Source organism: Rhea americana, unplaced genomic scaffold (genome assembly GCF_003343005.1).
Source record: "Rhea americana isolate MKP2758 unplaced genomic scaffold, rheAme1 scaffold_275, whole genome shotgun sequence".
NCBI lineage: Eukaryota > Metazoa > Chordata > Aves > Rheiformes > Rheidae > Rhea > Rhea americana.
In genome coordinates, this window is record NW_028186396.1 from 508154 (window position 1) to 521840 (window position 13687).

General features: G+C 36.2%; 1 protein-coding gene across 1 annotated transcript in view; it reads right to left on the minus strand.

Annotated features, from left to right (window-relative positions):
* Positions 1–13687, minus strand: part of SYNE1 (spectrin repeat containing nuclear envelope protein 1) — a 313359-nt gene that overhangs the window by 120866 nt on the left and 178806 nt on the right. The window contains exons 72-81 of the mRNA XM_085308428.1: positions 12769–12894; positions 11255–11431; positions 9264–9529; positions 6330–8490; positions 5629–5966; positions 4775–4919; positions 3766–3984; positions 2597–2859; positions 858–1023; positions 144–299 (exon numbers count right to left, since the gene is read on the minus strand). Of these exons, the coding sequence (XP_085164554.1) occupies positions 144–299; positions 858–1023; positions 2597–2859; positions 3766–3984; positions 4775–4919; positions 5629–5966; positions 6330–8490; positions 9264–9529; positions 11255–11431; positions 12769–12894 (4017 nt within the window). The remainder of the gene's footprint in view (positions 1–143; positions 300–857; positions 1024–2596; positions 2860–3765; positions 3985–4774; positions 4920–5628; positions 5967–6329; positions 8491–9263; positions 9530–11254; positions 11432–12768; positions 12895–13687) is intronic.

A 13687-nucleotide genomic window follows, 5' to 3' on the forward strand; every position in this document is an offset into this window, starting at 1 on the left:
AAACTTTCTTTGTTAGTGAAAGAAGGTAATAAGCCTATTTTACATAGTCATAGTTTGACCGTGCTTGGATATTATGTTTCACTAAGTTATGAAGTCTAAAGAAGTATCATAGATTTGCGATGCATTTATCTACTATATTTTACCTGATCTTGTACAGTTACAAGGGCCAGGCCAACTTCTGCTAATTGAAGAGACAGTTCAGAAGGCAAAATGGTATAAAGACCCAAGTACTTATTTTGTTGTTGTTCAGCCATTTTTTCAACAGCTCGGCGATGAATAGTWACTTCACTGAGGAGTGACTATATGACAGAAAAATGGTATTGTTAAGGAACAATGGAAAAAAATGTTACATCTGTGTAAACTTAGAAACAGGAGACACTGAATATACTTTRCAACAATGTTAACTGCTTTCACATTTCAGTTTAATCAGTTCTTTATCAGGGATTCTATCTGGAGATTTCCTGGATACTCATTTATAAGGCTCTGTTTAGTTCTGTATTCCTATGTGACCACATGCATACAGAAAATCTTGACTTTTCAGGATCTCCATTAAAAGGCATTTATTTTATTTTAGTTTTTTTTTTTCCAAGAAGATGCAGATAAAAAAAAATGCCATATAGTATAGCGCCCTTATATTTCAGATGAGAGGAAAATTACTAAACAGTATGCTAGGTATGTAAATGTACATAAATGAAAATARACATACTTTAAATTCATTTAAAATAAAATATTATGCCCATTAATTTACATRTACAATTTAAATTTACTATGGTTTTGAATTGATTAATACTCAGTAGCAGATCACAATTAAGGTTCATAAAAACATTGTATTTTAGAAATTAATAWATTTGATATACCTGCAATTCCTGAAGTTGAGTATCTACTTCTATATCAGGGTTTAACAAATATTCTTTTGTTTCCTGGATCCAGGACTTCACAGTATTAAGCTCTACTTCAACCTCCTCACGTTCCTTCAGCTCCTGTTTCACCAGCTTCATGCCTTTTTTCACTTTCTGTTGCATGCTTCACAAAAAAMCAAAAAAACCTATTTGTGAAGGATATTCTTCATATTTATTTCTAAGTTCATTTGTTTATTATTAAATTATATTATTCAATATTTTCAATATTTGCTTCTAAAAACATTGCTTTGTCAGAACTGTTGAATAATAAAGAGATTGATCAATAGCCACATATCCAGAGTAATAAAAAGTGGAGGAGTGCTGCAAAAGATCACTAAAGTAGTAGGCATTCTAAGTTTCTCCAGTTTATTTTCCCCCTTTAATAGGGAACAACATATGTTTACAACATAGACACCTACATCTGAGCTTATCACCACAAGCTATTGTTAATGGAAGAAAAACGCAATTCTAGGTCATGATTCTGGATGAGTCATCATTATCCTAAAAGAAACTTCTACARCACTGCAGCTCAGACCTCTCTATTTCCCCCCACTAACTAAAGMTTAACCAGTTCAGTTGCAGATATCTATAACAAAAATTAATGTGAGAGTAATCTCACCCCTACTGGTGAGATTTTMATTGACAGAATAACTAGGATAGGGTATGGATCAACCATATGAACATAATTTTTGATCTCGGGACCTTTCTCCACTCTTCCACACTTTCCTCAAGAATTTGGACATTTTATAAAAAATAGAATAATTTTTCAGAAGATAAATTGATAAAAGATCTACAGGACTAGAGTYTGTAGTTCTTCCCTATTTGACATGGCTCTAACTTTCATATTCCTAAAGAGGTTTTACATTTGCATAACCTTTCATAACTGAACCAATGCCATAGTTGTATAAGCATGAGATAATTTCAGACCCTATTTCTTTGGCATCAATACCAAGTGAAGAGTGGAACTTCAAAAGTGCTAATATCTGCATATTTTTGACAGAGACTGTTATTCTGTGTAAACAGKTATGCATGCACACAACAAACTTTGCACACACTAGGTGCAGCATTTATAATTTTTGCATTCTCTCTCTGTCTGCTGTGGAGATCCAATTAATGGCATCTTGGTACAGTTAGTAGATGGATACAAAACCTGAAACTTAGCCACAAATCTTCATGCTTTGCAAATGATGGAGAAAAACTTTAAAATACATTTAAATAAGCATACAGATAAGCACAGAATGAAATTTTAAAGTGTGTTCTGTTTGCCTATACACTAAATTTCCCTGCAAATTTCACAATGTGACTACTTTTAATTACCTAAACACTTCAAAGTGGCACAAAGTGATAAATTAATCTAAACTTAGGAAAYAAAAAGATAGAATGTCACTGTTAATGGTGAGATGTAATGGAAGCATTTAAAATTGATTATAACTGTAACTTAGTTCACACTCTTACATAAGCTGCTATTTTTAATGCAAGGCAAAAAGTATATATGCTAAAATACATACTCCCACTTGGTGCAAATGAAAAATGGTAAAAATTTATGTTTCCAGATTAATTAAATCTGCTTTAAAATTTAACTGATATTTAAGTATGATTGCCATTATTTATGAAAACTAAATAATGAATGAACTTTAATTAATGAATTAATTGTAAGATACATTTTTTCTAGTGAATCTCTTTAAATATTGCCTTACTTGTAGCAACGATCTTGCATTGCTTTAATTTCTTGCATAACTGGTAGCTCTTCCTGAGAAGGAGGCTGCACTTCCACATCCTGAAGCAAGCTCACAGCATGCTGCTTGAGCAGGCCCAAAGAAGACAGCTGGTGCTCTGCCTCCAGAAGGAAACTGCTGTGGTAATCCAGGAGTTCCAGGAGCTCTGTCTTAGATGCCTTTTCTACTGAACTTTCTGGTAAGCGACCTTGTAGCTGGTCTATTGCTATGGTGGCTTTCTGAATCTAAGGAAAGAGATGCAGTTTTGGCAATAGTTAAAAAAAAAAAAAAAAAAAAAAAAAAAGGCTAGTACTACTGATACCAAAAGGTATTACGTCCAGTGCTATATGTTTAGACCCTCTAAAAGAGCTGTGGTATAAGGCTGATGCAACAATTTTTGTAGCAGAAATAAGTCTGCACCCTAATGCTGCTAAATCTAGCTAGCCCTAGCTCCTCAGAGTAGACTGCAATGTGTTATTTTGTTGAGTGATGAGTGGCTCCTTCTACTTTCAGCATTTATTATTTTTATTGATATAGGCCCTAGAGCTCTAACCCAGGGCAGACCCCTATTTGGCATGAGTCACATTTAACCAAAAGATTATCTCATTCCTAGAGAACTTGCAATCTGGGCATAAAATTGTGGACAATGACGGATAAAAATAGACTGGTAAGATGTAAGGAAAGAAGACATGATCCGTGAGCAGTGAGAGGCAATGATATCGGTGCACAAATTTAGAAATAGCAACATTGCATTCTTCAGAAAAAAAGATTGATTTAATCTAGACTGGAGCATTTGGGGATGGGAAACAAAGAAGATAAGATTCTCAAGATTTACCAGAAACCAAAACAATTGTCTTAAAATAACTCTCTCAAAACAGCTCTGTATTTAGTGTACATGCACACCTAGAGAAGAACAGTGCAAACCTTGGAGGCAGTAGTTCTAAACTAGAGTCTTTCACAGGTGGTTGGTTGTGACCTGAGATAAACTACTGTGCTTACGATGCCCAGCTTTTTCTACCAAAAACTATAAAGTTTACTTGTTTGTTTCACAAGACTTAGTTATAATCTGTACTCAAAGTTTGTAGCAGGCTGTCTTAATTAGTGAAAATCTATGTACAGTTATAAAAGCAGTTAACAAGACCAAGAGTTACCTTATCATTAAAACCCTTCCATCCCTGCACTGCATCTTCCAAAATTTTTTCTTGTTCTTGGGCAACATTCCGGAGCCGTGTCCAGCGCTGCCAAACTGTGGTCATTGATCTGCTTATAGTTGCCTTGCTGGCATCATTGCTAACTTTTTCCAGCTGCAAAGCCTTTTCTTCTAGGGCTGTGATCTTCTCATGGAAAGAGTTCACTACAGACACAAGGGTCTGAAAAAGCAAAAATAAGCACTAAGGTTTCCTTTTTTTATAATAAATATTGTAACAGTCTGACACACTTGCAGGCAGACAAGCCATTTCCATCCTCTATAGGAAAAAGGAGGTCCTCACGGCAAKTGAGTTGGTTAGATCTCACTTTGTTTTTAATATGCAGTATGTTAGCTACAGCTATCTGAGGGACCTGATCCAGAATGCAATGCTCTGAAAGCAGCAGAAATCCAGTGCATACTTCATTTTCTTTTCCTTGCTCTCTCTTCAAAAAGGAGGAGATAAGTATTTAGGAATTTTCTCATAGCAAAGACTCCAATTTATACAAGAGTCTAAAAAAATAAGGAAACAATTCAGGTCCTTAAACATACATCTACGTCATGTTTTTGTCTAGTGCCATTTTAGATGTCCTAGGGTATAAATGGAGCTAACAGACAGGACACTGCTCTTCGAGGAGACTTGAAGGACTTCGACTTTAAAAAGTAAACCTTTTCAATATGATACAAAAGGAGATGAAATTTTCTGTGGTCTGAATTTTGCCTAAGGTAGTGAAGGGACACAAGATTGTTATGAACCTCTTGGTTCCTTCAGTCCTCTACAGTCACAGACAGATGCTAAAATGATAAGGAGTTACAAAATATCTGTCCACATCTCTTGATATGCTATGATATAGTTAAGAGCTACAGGAAAAGACCTAAAAACTCAACTTCAGGTTGCCACAAGTAGGGATCTAGACAGAGAAATTCATTTTCACTGAAGGAAAAAGGACTTCATATAATTTTCAGTATCTTACCTTATGTGTTAACAATTTCTCTTCAGCTTCATGAGAAGAAGCTGCTTTAGCGACTGAGAATTCAGACAATTTTTTCTCAGCCTCATTCATCACCTCAATAACCTTCTGTTTTGCTGTCTGATACTCCTGCCACTCAGAAGCACACCTTAAATGGAACATCAGAAAGAACAATTTAATGTGACACAAAACTTTTTTAAATCAGGAGTCTTGTTGCACCTAATTTTCAATTTAATCACTTTTGTTATGCTGTTTTACAGTATTTTCAAGAAAAGAAAGATTATTAAGAATGAGCATGCATGCAGAAATTTATCCTGATAGTCAACTAGTCTAGAAACCTACTAGAAAGTGTAGCCACAACTTTGCATTTAATAGCTCTTGATGGACTTTTCTTCAGTAAATTTGTCTAAGTTGTGTTTTAAACTGATTTAAACTTTTGACCTCCAGAACATTCTGGGTTAAAAAGTTACATAGTTATGTTGGATAAAAAGATATTTTCTTTTCTTTTAATCTGCTTCAACTTTCTTTGTTGCTCTGTAGTTCTTGTGCAATGTAGAATAATGAGTAATCAGTCCCTATTAATTTTCTCTGTATTGTTCAAAATTTTATATAATTCTATCACAGGTTCCTTTAGGTCATACAGTGGCAGAGGATAAACAGAATCCAAGAATTCTGAATCCCAATATCCACTTCTGCCATCAGTAGCACAAACATTTTAAAAAACTCCAATTAAGTTACAAGTCAAGTGTTGTGATTTCTTTATTTCATCACCAAAATGTTTTGATGGAAAGCGAAGGAAATAAAGAATGAAAGAGAGAAAGAATGAAATCAAGAATGAAAAAAAGAGAAAGAAATACCTTCGCAATTGTTCTTGCTGGGTGTCAGCTTCTTGCTTTATCCCGTTGCCTTTTTCCTCCAAGGCAGCTACATCCTGCACCAGTTGCTCTCTTGCTGTAGCTTGGATAAATGGCTCTATCTCAGACACCAGGCCGTGTAACTCCTTCAAATGATTACTGAATTGACTTTCTGTGCTGAAAAATTCAATGTGGTTTCTTAGGTTCTCCTCAGCATTCTCAACATCAAGACCATTCCTTGCTAAATGTAGCAATTCCTGAGCATCCTCAAGCCAGTCATTTGCTATCTGCATCACTTGGTAGTATCTTTGGCAGAGACTATACAGTTTATTCAAGGTATCCTGAAATAAAAGTGAAAATTGTATACAGGATCATAGGCATAACAATCCACAACAGCAACAAAAATATCCTCAGCAGAGAGCATGGATTTTGCCCAGGCTTGCATTCTCTTCCCTTTACTGTATCTAAAATACAGGTCCTGAAAGGCCACATAGAAGTAGGTTTTGAGTGACTTTGCATTTCTACATGCATATATGCATATTGAGGAAGTCTTACTCTCCTTATAGCCACCCATGGCAGCAAGCCATAGTTTAAGATGTTAAAAAAAATCAATCTTTTCATGGCAATTACAGACATCAAGCCATAAGGCCATGCTTTTTTCAGCTTGGTGAGCAATAAATTAATGATACTGGGGATGCACAAACCTGTCTCATGTTTATAGCTTCTTGAACTTCACCATCTAGTTCTGTCAGCTCAGCAAGGGTGTTTTCCAGGTCAGCGGGTATCAGCTCTTTGGCTTTCATATATCTCTCTTTCTCTTTATTGCTTAATGCATTCATTATTCTCAGGCTTGATTGTACTTCTTCCTGATGTATCTGAACCTTTCGGATTTCTTCTTGGATATTTTGTAGTTTGAGGTCCAAGCTTAATGTTCCATTAAGTTCTGCTTTCACCCACCTCAACCAGTCAAGTGAGCGGCAGATTTCTGTCTGAAAGTCTATACTTTGCACAAGTCTGTTCTCACACTCCATCACTGTGTCACCAATGGCAGCTTGCAATGACTTTAGTTTCTCTTGCCAAGACTGCACTTGGTGATTGGTTGTCTCACAGGCAGATGGGTCAAGCTGAGGAGAAAGGGCTTCTAAATGTTCAATTATCCGCTTTAAAAGGATCCCTGATTCTTGCAAGCTGCCTGCCTGAGAGTGGTATATTTTCAACTTTTCTTCTATTGGGAGTGTTTCCTCATTCACCTTAATCTGTTCCTTCTGCACTGTCTCTAGTTGTGTCTTGAGTTGCATGCACATTTTCTCATGTTCCTGGCATGCCTCTATTGTGTCTTCCAAAAGGTTGATTTTCTGCTCTATTTGCCTTTTCAGCTTGTGATACAGTGTGAAAAGTTTTAGTATCTCATCTGGTTGCCATGGCTGGCCAGTGCTTCGAAAAGCCTCCTTCTTCTGGTTCAGTTCATCCACTGCTGCACCAAGGCTCACCAGTTCACCTAAGAGATCTCTGTAAACCTGCTGGAGTGACACAACTTCTTTGACTAAAATAGCAGCTGGAGCTTTGTTCATATTAACAAACTGATCTTCTAGCTCACTCAGAGCTTTTGTGGTCAACTCAATCAAAGAGGCATATTCTTTTCGGGCATAAATTGCTTCCTGAACCTTATAGAATTTATCTTTTGCCAGGGCAATGACAATATTGAATTGCTGAGGAAGCATACTAAGCTTTTCATCCAGATATGAATGATCCACATCGTTAAGTGACGGTAGGATTTCTTGGCCATCTCTTTGCAGTGCAAGCAGCAGATTTTCATATTCTGGAGATTGCTCAAGAATCTGTTGATATTTTGCCAGCTGAGTGTATAGTTCACGGTTACTATTCATTACATTTACTTCTGGGAATGTGACAATATCAGCTTGTTTTAGCCAATGGCATGCTTTATCCAAATCTTCTTTGAAATATTTCCTGGAAACTATATTTTTCTCAAGTTCTAACAATCTCTGGTTACACTTTTGTAAAACAGTGTCATATACGTTTTGTAATTCCTGCAGTTTACCTAACACTTCACTCTTTTCTTGTTCAGTTGCTTCTTTCATTAAATCCCTTCCTTGAGCCCACAGCCCCGTGACTTCATTCTGACAGGTCTTTAGGTTAGCTTGGGCATTCTTACAAGTCCTGATCTGTTTGTTCACATCTTCAGGCAACAGACAGATATGTTCTGGAAATGTTACCTTCTTCTCATGTTGGTGAATTAGGTTTGTAGCCTGAAAGACTGCCAYGAAAAACTGAGTCTTTTCAGACAGTGCTTTATTCAGGTGCTTTCTCCTCTGTCCAACCAGATCACTGAGACAATCTACATGGTGTTGTGCATCAGAAAGTGCTTTCTGCAGCTGCTGCCTTTCATTGAGCCCTAAATTGGTCATCACCCTGTCAGCATCCTTCACAAGTGTCTTCAGAACAAGCTGCTTGGCTTCAAGCTCGCTACAAATGGTAAGATGATCCATGAGAAGACTCTGAGCCATATCTGGAGGAGGGCTCTGTTTAAGAGCCTCTGTGATACTAGGCTGCTGCTCCTCTGCCCATTCCATTAATTCCTGAAATTTGGAATGCACCAAACTAAGCTCTTCTAAAGTCGCTATAGAAACTTGTATTTTTCTCTTCACAAGGTCTTCCAGCTGAGTCCAGCGTTGCTCAAAATGACCAAATTGCTCTTTTACTAATTCTCTGTCATCGAGATTCAAATGTTCTATCATTTTCTGTTTCTGATCTTTCAAATCTTCAAGAGCAAATCTCCTCTCCTGTAGCGCCAGTGCCAATTTTTGCAAGGCTTCAAGATGCACATTTGTACTCTCAGCATCAGATCTGTTATCAAAATGCATAGGACAGAAATGAATGACTGGATCCTGCCTCAGGCCAGAATTTTAAAAGAGGTCAAAGTGAATKAGAAGAATATTATATACTGAAATCAATACAGTTAAAACATATATGGCTTTCAGGTTTAGCCTTGAATACTAATTAAAAAGTTTTAATACATTTTTTAAATGTATTAAATGTGTTTTTAATTACATTTTTAATTCCTCTCTCTTTCATCTGCAGTACAGTCGTTCGGTTGACCATTCAAATCAACATGACTCATACACTGCATATCTGCTATATGCAGATATAAAGAACATATAAAGAACAACAAAAAGTACTGAAGTCCAAGAGAATCTTGTCCAGTGACTACAATAGCAGCCATAGTAAACTCCAAGTTTTCACATAACCTGTGTTTATGCTATATAGGAATGGAAAACAATTTCAATAATTTAGCAGTGGTAACTAAGTTATAATGGTCTATACTGATAATAAACAAAAATGAAAAAGTTCAAAGAAAATGGTCAAAGTACCACAAATAGCAGCAAATGCTATATCCTGAAATGGGGTCAGTACTTGCCTTAAGACAAGAACTGAAGATCTAGCTTCTCAAACTCTTTATTTCAATACAAGTAATTTTGTTATAATTAATAAAAGAGGCTTGCTTTTAACTAAGCACTGAAAAAGAAATTTTTAGCAGATTCAAATTAGAAAGACTCTGTAAATAGCTATTTCAGTGTTTATGCAGCATGCAAGCTTTGTGTGTGCTACTCCTTTTTTACCTAGCCAAGTTGTCCCACTCTTTTGTAAACTTTTCCAAGAAAACTTCTACTACATTCATGCGATCATGGTAATCTCCAGTTCTCTGCAGATCCTCCTCCCTCTGTATGAGCAAACTGTGTGCCTGAAGGCAGAGGTCCAACCACTGGTTGCTTAACTGTCCTATTTCCTTGTGTTCGGGTGATTCCTGTCCTTGGGTTAGTTTGCTCATCTTCTCAGTCACAGCAGTAAGAGCTGACTGTTTAGACTGCAACTTCTGACTGAATTCCTGAAAGAGACACAAACCAAAACCTAAATGTTTGAAAATATAAGATGGAATTTAAATAACAACACTGAAACAAATATACTGTGTGGGGACTAATTATCTGCCCAGGCTTACCTCTTTCTCGCCAGCCTTCTGAGGGCAGAAGGAGGATGTGAAAGCAAGTCAGGGCAGTTTCCCTGAGCGAGTGATACAGAGGAATCACTACCACATCACATCCTGTTCTCTGGCCTCCTAGACTAGCATAGCTTTCCTCACTATCTGATAGCATGCAGGACAAAGGTCTCATGAGAATTTATTCTACCAATACTGTCTCTACTTCTGTTTTTTTCTTTTTCTTTTGTATTAGAGACTAACAATAGGAGGGAGAGTCTGTGAATCAGCCAGCCCCCACATCCTTACTTTGTTTGGTTCCTACTCCAATAGTGATCATTATCGCTGCAATTACTGAAACAAAGCCAACGACTATTCAGGTATCATTGCTGAATCATATGAGTTAATAAACTCCAGTAGATATATGATCTCATCTGCATAATCATTTCTTAGTGAATAAGAAGTCTCACAGAATCAAAAAATAATATATACAATAGACTGACAACTAACATTAACCAAATATTTTTTAGCACTTACACAGTATAGGATAAATATAACTGTTTCTCAAATTCTAGTTCAAATAACTGTAACTAAATAACTATGTCCAGCGTCAGCATTTTCCCTAAGGCCTGATAGGAGTTCTGGATAAGAACACAGCTTACTGTCTAGGCTGTGCCTCTTTCCTCTTCAAGACTGCTTCAAAAAGAGCTAAGCATCTAAATATGCAAGGAAAAATAAGAGGAAAAATACACAGTGTCACATCTGCTTATACAGCAGGTGCCTGCCATTCATAATAATCCTGACTGGAATAGTGAGGAAACAGACTCCTGCCTCTTCCTGGACCCCTTTAATGAAGGCTAGTATAACAGGTCTTAGTCTGGCACTGTTCTGAGATAACTTCAAGGCTTGTGACTATGCTCAAACCCTGTGGGAGCACAAACACGACGAGGAAGTGTTCTGTATGCTTCCACTTAACTCCTAGCATATCAGAAAAAAACACAAGCAAAGTCTAATCCAAAAAAAAATGCAAAACCAAAGCTTTTCATCATTTATCAAAGAAATAATTTATTTTTCTGTTTCTTTGTGTTACTTTATTGGAGTCCTGGATACCTGCAGAATGGCAGTGGAAATTATCTCTTCTCTAAATGAGCAAGAATAATGGAAGATCTGAAGTTATTTATCTCAATACTGAAGGTAATTTAGATTGACTTTCTATCATACCTATTCTCCAGTTATTTTCAGAATTTCACAGCATTGAATAGTTGCCTAGACTGATTTTGAAATAGATCTAAATAATTTACAAGTATTGGAATTGAAGGTCTTAGAGAACACAAGCTGCAGATCTTCTCTTCAGATCCACCGCTTTAAGCACTTAGCCTATTAAAAGTGAATGCAAATCAGAGCAGTAAATGGCAAATTGTTTTGTATTAAAAATCAGAAAAATATTAATGTACCATGTTTGGTTTCCTACAGCATCAATATGGAAAATGACSTTCCTCTATCTTTTCTGCTCTTGCTCTTACAGAATTAGAACATATTAGTAATGATATGCAATACTTGTATATACCAAGTATTGTAAYAAAATCAGCTGCAGGATGAACTTCTTTATCTTCTGTTTTTAACCCAAAGACTTCTTACCTTAACCTGGAGTACCATATTCTGGGCAATATTAAGTTCCAGTTCTGCCCGTCTCCTTTTCAAGTTCTGTAGTTGCTGGTCTGCATCCTGGAAATATATCCAGAGCTCAGCCTTCATTTGTTTGATCTCTTCCCAACCTTGAGCCAAATACTGTGAGTGCATTATCTGTTGCTCAATCTAGAAGAAAATAAATGAAAAAGAGTAGAAATGCTTTAACACAGCTATTTTTGGARAATGGAAAATGACTGTCATTCTTTCTGAGAACACAATATTGTACTCACAGCAAATACTAGATTCTAGAGGGATTAATATTATCGATTAAAAAAAATTAACCTTCAAAAGACATAAAAATCAGACCTACAGACCTATCCAAGGAGATTTGTGGAAAAAAAAAAAAAGGATCCTCACTCACTCTTTAGAGAAGCAAGTATATTTATATGTGTGTGTATTCTAAGTTTCCCATTAAAGATTAAACTAACTGTATAATTAACTTCATTTACTGCGTGCCAAGAATATTACTGGACTGTGCTCTGCATACCTTCTCAATGACCAAATGAAAGCTTAAACTATATACTTTCATTTAATTTGCCTACACTAGTTCTTTTGCCTATAGGTCTTTTGTAAAATGCCAGTAAGAAGAATGCTTACCCGATCTAAGCTGATCAATCACCTTAAACCAATAATAACAGAGCTTCATTTGTGCCAAATATAGCAGCAGGGTGCCTTTAAGGCTTAGACACTCAAACAGCTTAATATATCTCAGTATGATCCTATTTGTGACTTTTCTTTAATGTTTCACTGCTTCCTATATAAAAGGAGAATCTTACTCTGATGTTTGAGATGCCCTTTAGCTGTTCAATGATTGGATTGCTTTTTTTTTATAGATGATGTGGATTTTTATAATTTGTTTATCTGGTATGGAATATGGTTACTCTATGTATTAGATTTTTACTTTCAGTAGAAGTAGTTTAAAATACTTTGTGTGAAACACTAGAATTTTCATGTAAACTGAAGATCTATGAATTGAACAATGACAGAAAATTTTATTATGATTATAATGACCATATTAGAATTCCCTAATAATAAGCATATCAATCTACTGTTGAATAAATAATAACATGAAAATATGTCTAAATTTTAATAAAATAAACAGAAGAATAGGCTGTTTCGTGCCTGAGCTATGTTTTGTGAAAACAAATATGTTGGATCAGATTTTCTTCCACACAAAGTTATTTTGTGTGGCTTTAGTCCAACATATCATAACATTACCTAAGTAACTTCATCCTCAGCAACCTTTCTCAGATGTCTTTGTATTATTACCAGGATAGCAGTATGCCAATTTAATAATAATAATAATAATAACAACCCCTCTATTTCTAAATGAAGTACTTAGATGAAAGTAAGAAGACATTTCTTTAAATCATTACCCAATACAACCTTTTAAAAAAAGGACAGATCAAGGCAATTAAAGCTCTAAATAGGATTAAAGGCTGGCTGTTGTGATTATCTTGTACCGTTTGTTTTGTTTGTTGAATGTCTGTTGCCGTATTCTTCACTGTGGCATCTGACAGATCACACATGGAGCACAAAAGATCCAAATATGTATTGGCCTGCTCTTGCAGAGCTCGGAAATGCTTCACCTGAGAGAAGACAAATGCCAAATAATCTCTGAGACTGTGGAAATAATCTTTTACTGTGTTAAAATCATGCATTTTAGTATTTTTAATTTAGTCGTTATGGCCAAGAAATGGAATGTAGACATATGGTATTCTATTAGATAAGGCGGCTCTGCCATAATCATGGAAAATAATAACTTAAAAAATTGATTATTATCATCCAATTATCAGAGTAGTCAGTGTCTTTCTATTACATAGCTTATTTCTTTATAAGTAAAAGCATTTCACAGATACACATACATTTCAACAAGGTTATTAGTTTCCCATTGTGGACTGAAAACACAGTTATTCAGCCGTCACATTATTTAGACTTCTCCAGTGTTTGAATGGAGAAACCAGCCCAGCAATACAACACATCCTTTCTTTCACACTCTCTCTGCAACCCGCCTGATTGTCCCCAGCATTTACAATTGCCAAGATCTGGCAATATTATGCCTTTGCAGAGTCTTCCTTTCAGCATTGCCCATAGAAGTYCATCTCTCACTACTAGGTTTCCTCATGCCACAAGAAAATGGTGACATTAGTGTTGACAAGCAGATCAACAACATGTATATCTCTTGAAGTCTCAGTAGCCCAGAGAGCAAGTTGCAGGGGTTGGGGGGAAGGAGGGGGACAGGGTGGACAAGAAGTTGAATGTAAGAGAGCAGTGTGCCCTTGTGGCAGCCAAGACCTACTGCATTAGTGAGAGTGTGGAGAGCAGCCTGGGGGAAGCGATTATTCTCCTCTCTCTCACACTGGTAAGGCTTAACCTGGAGCA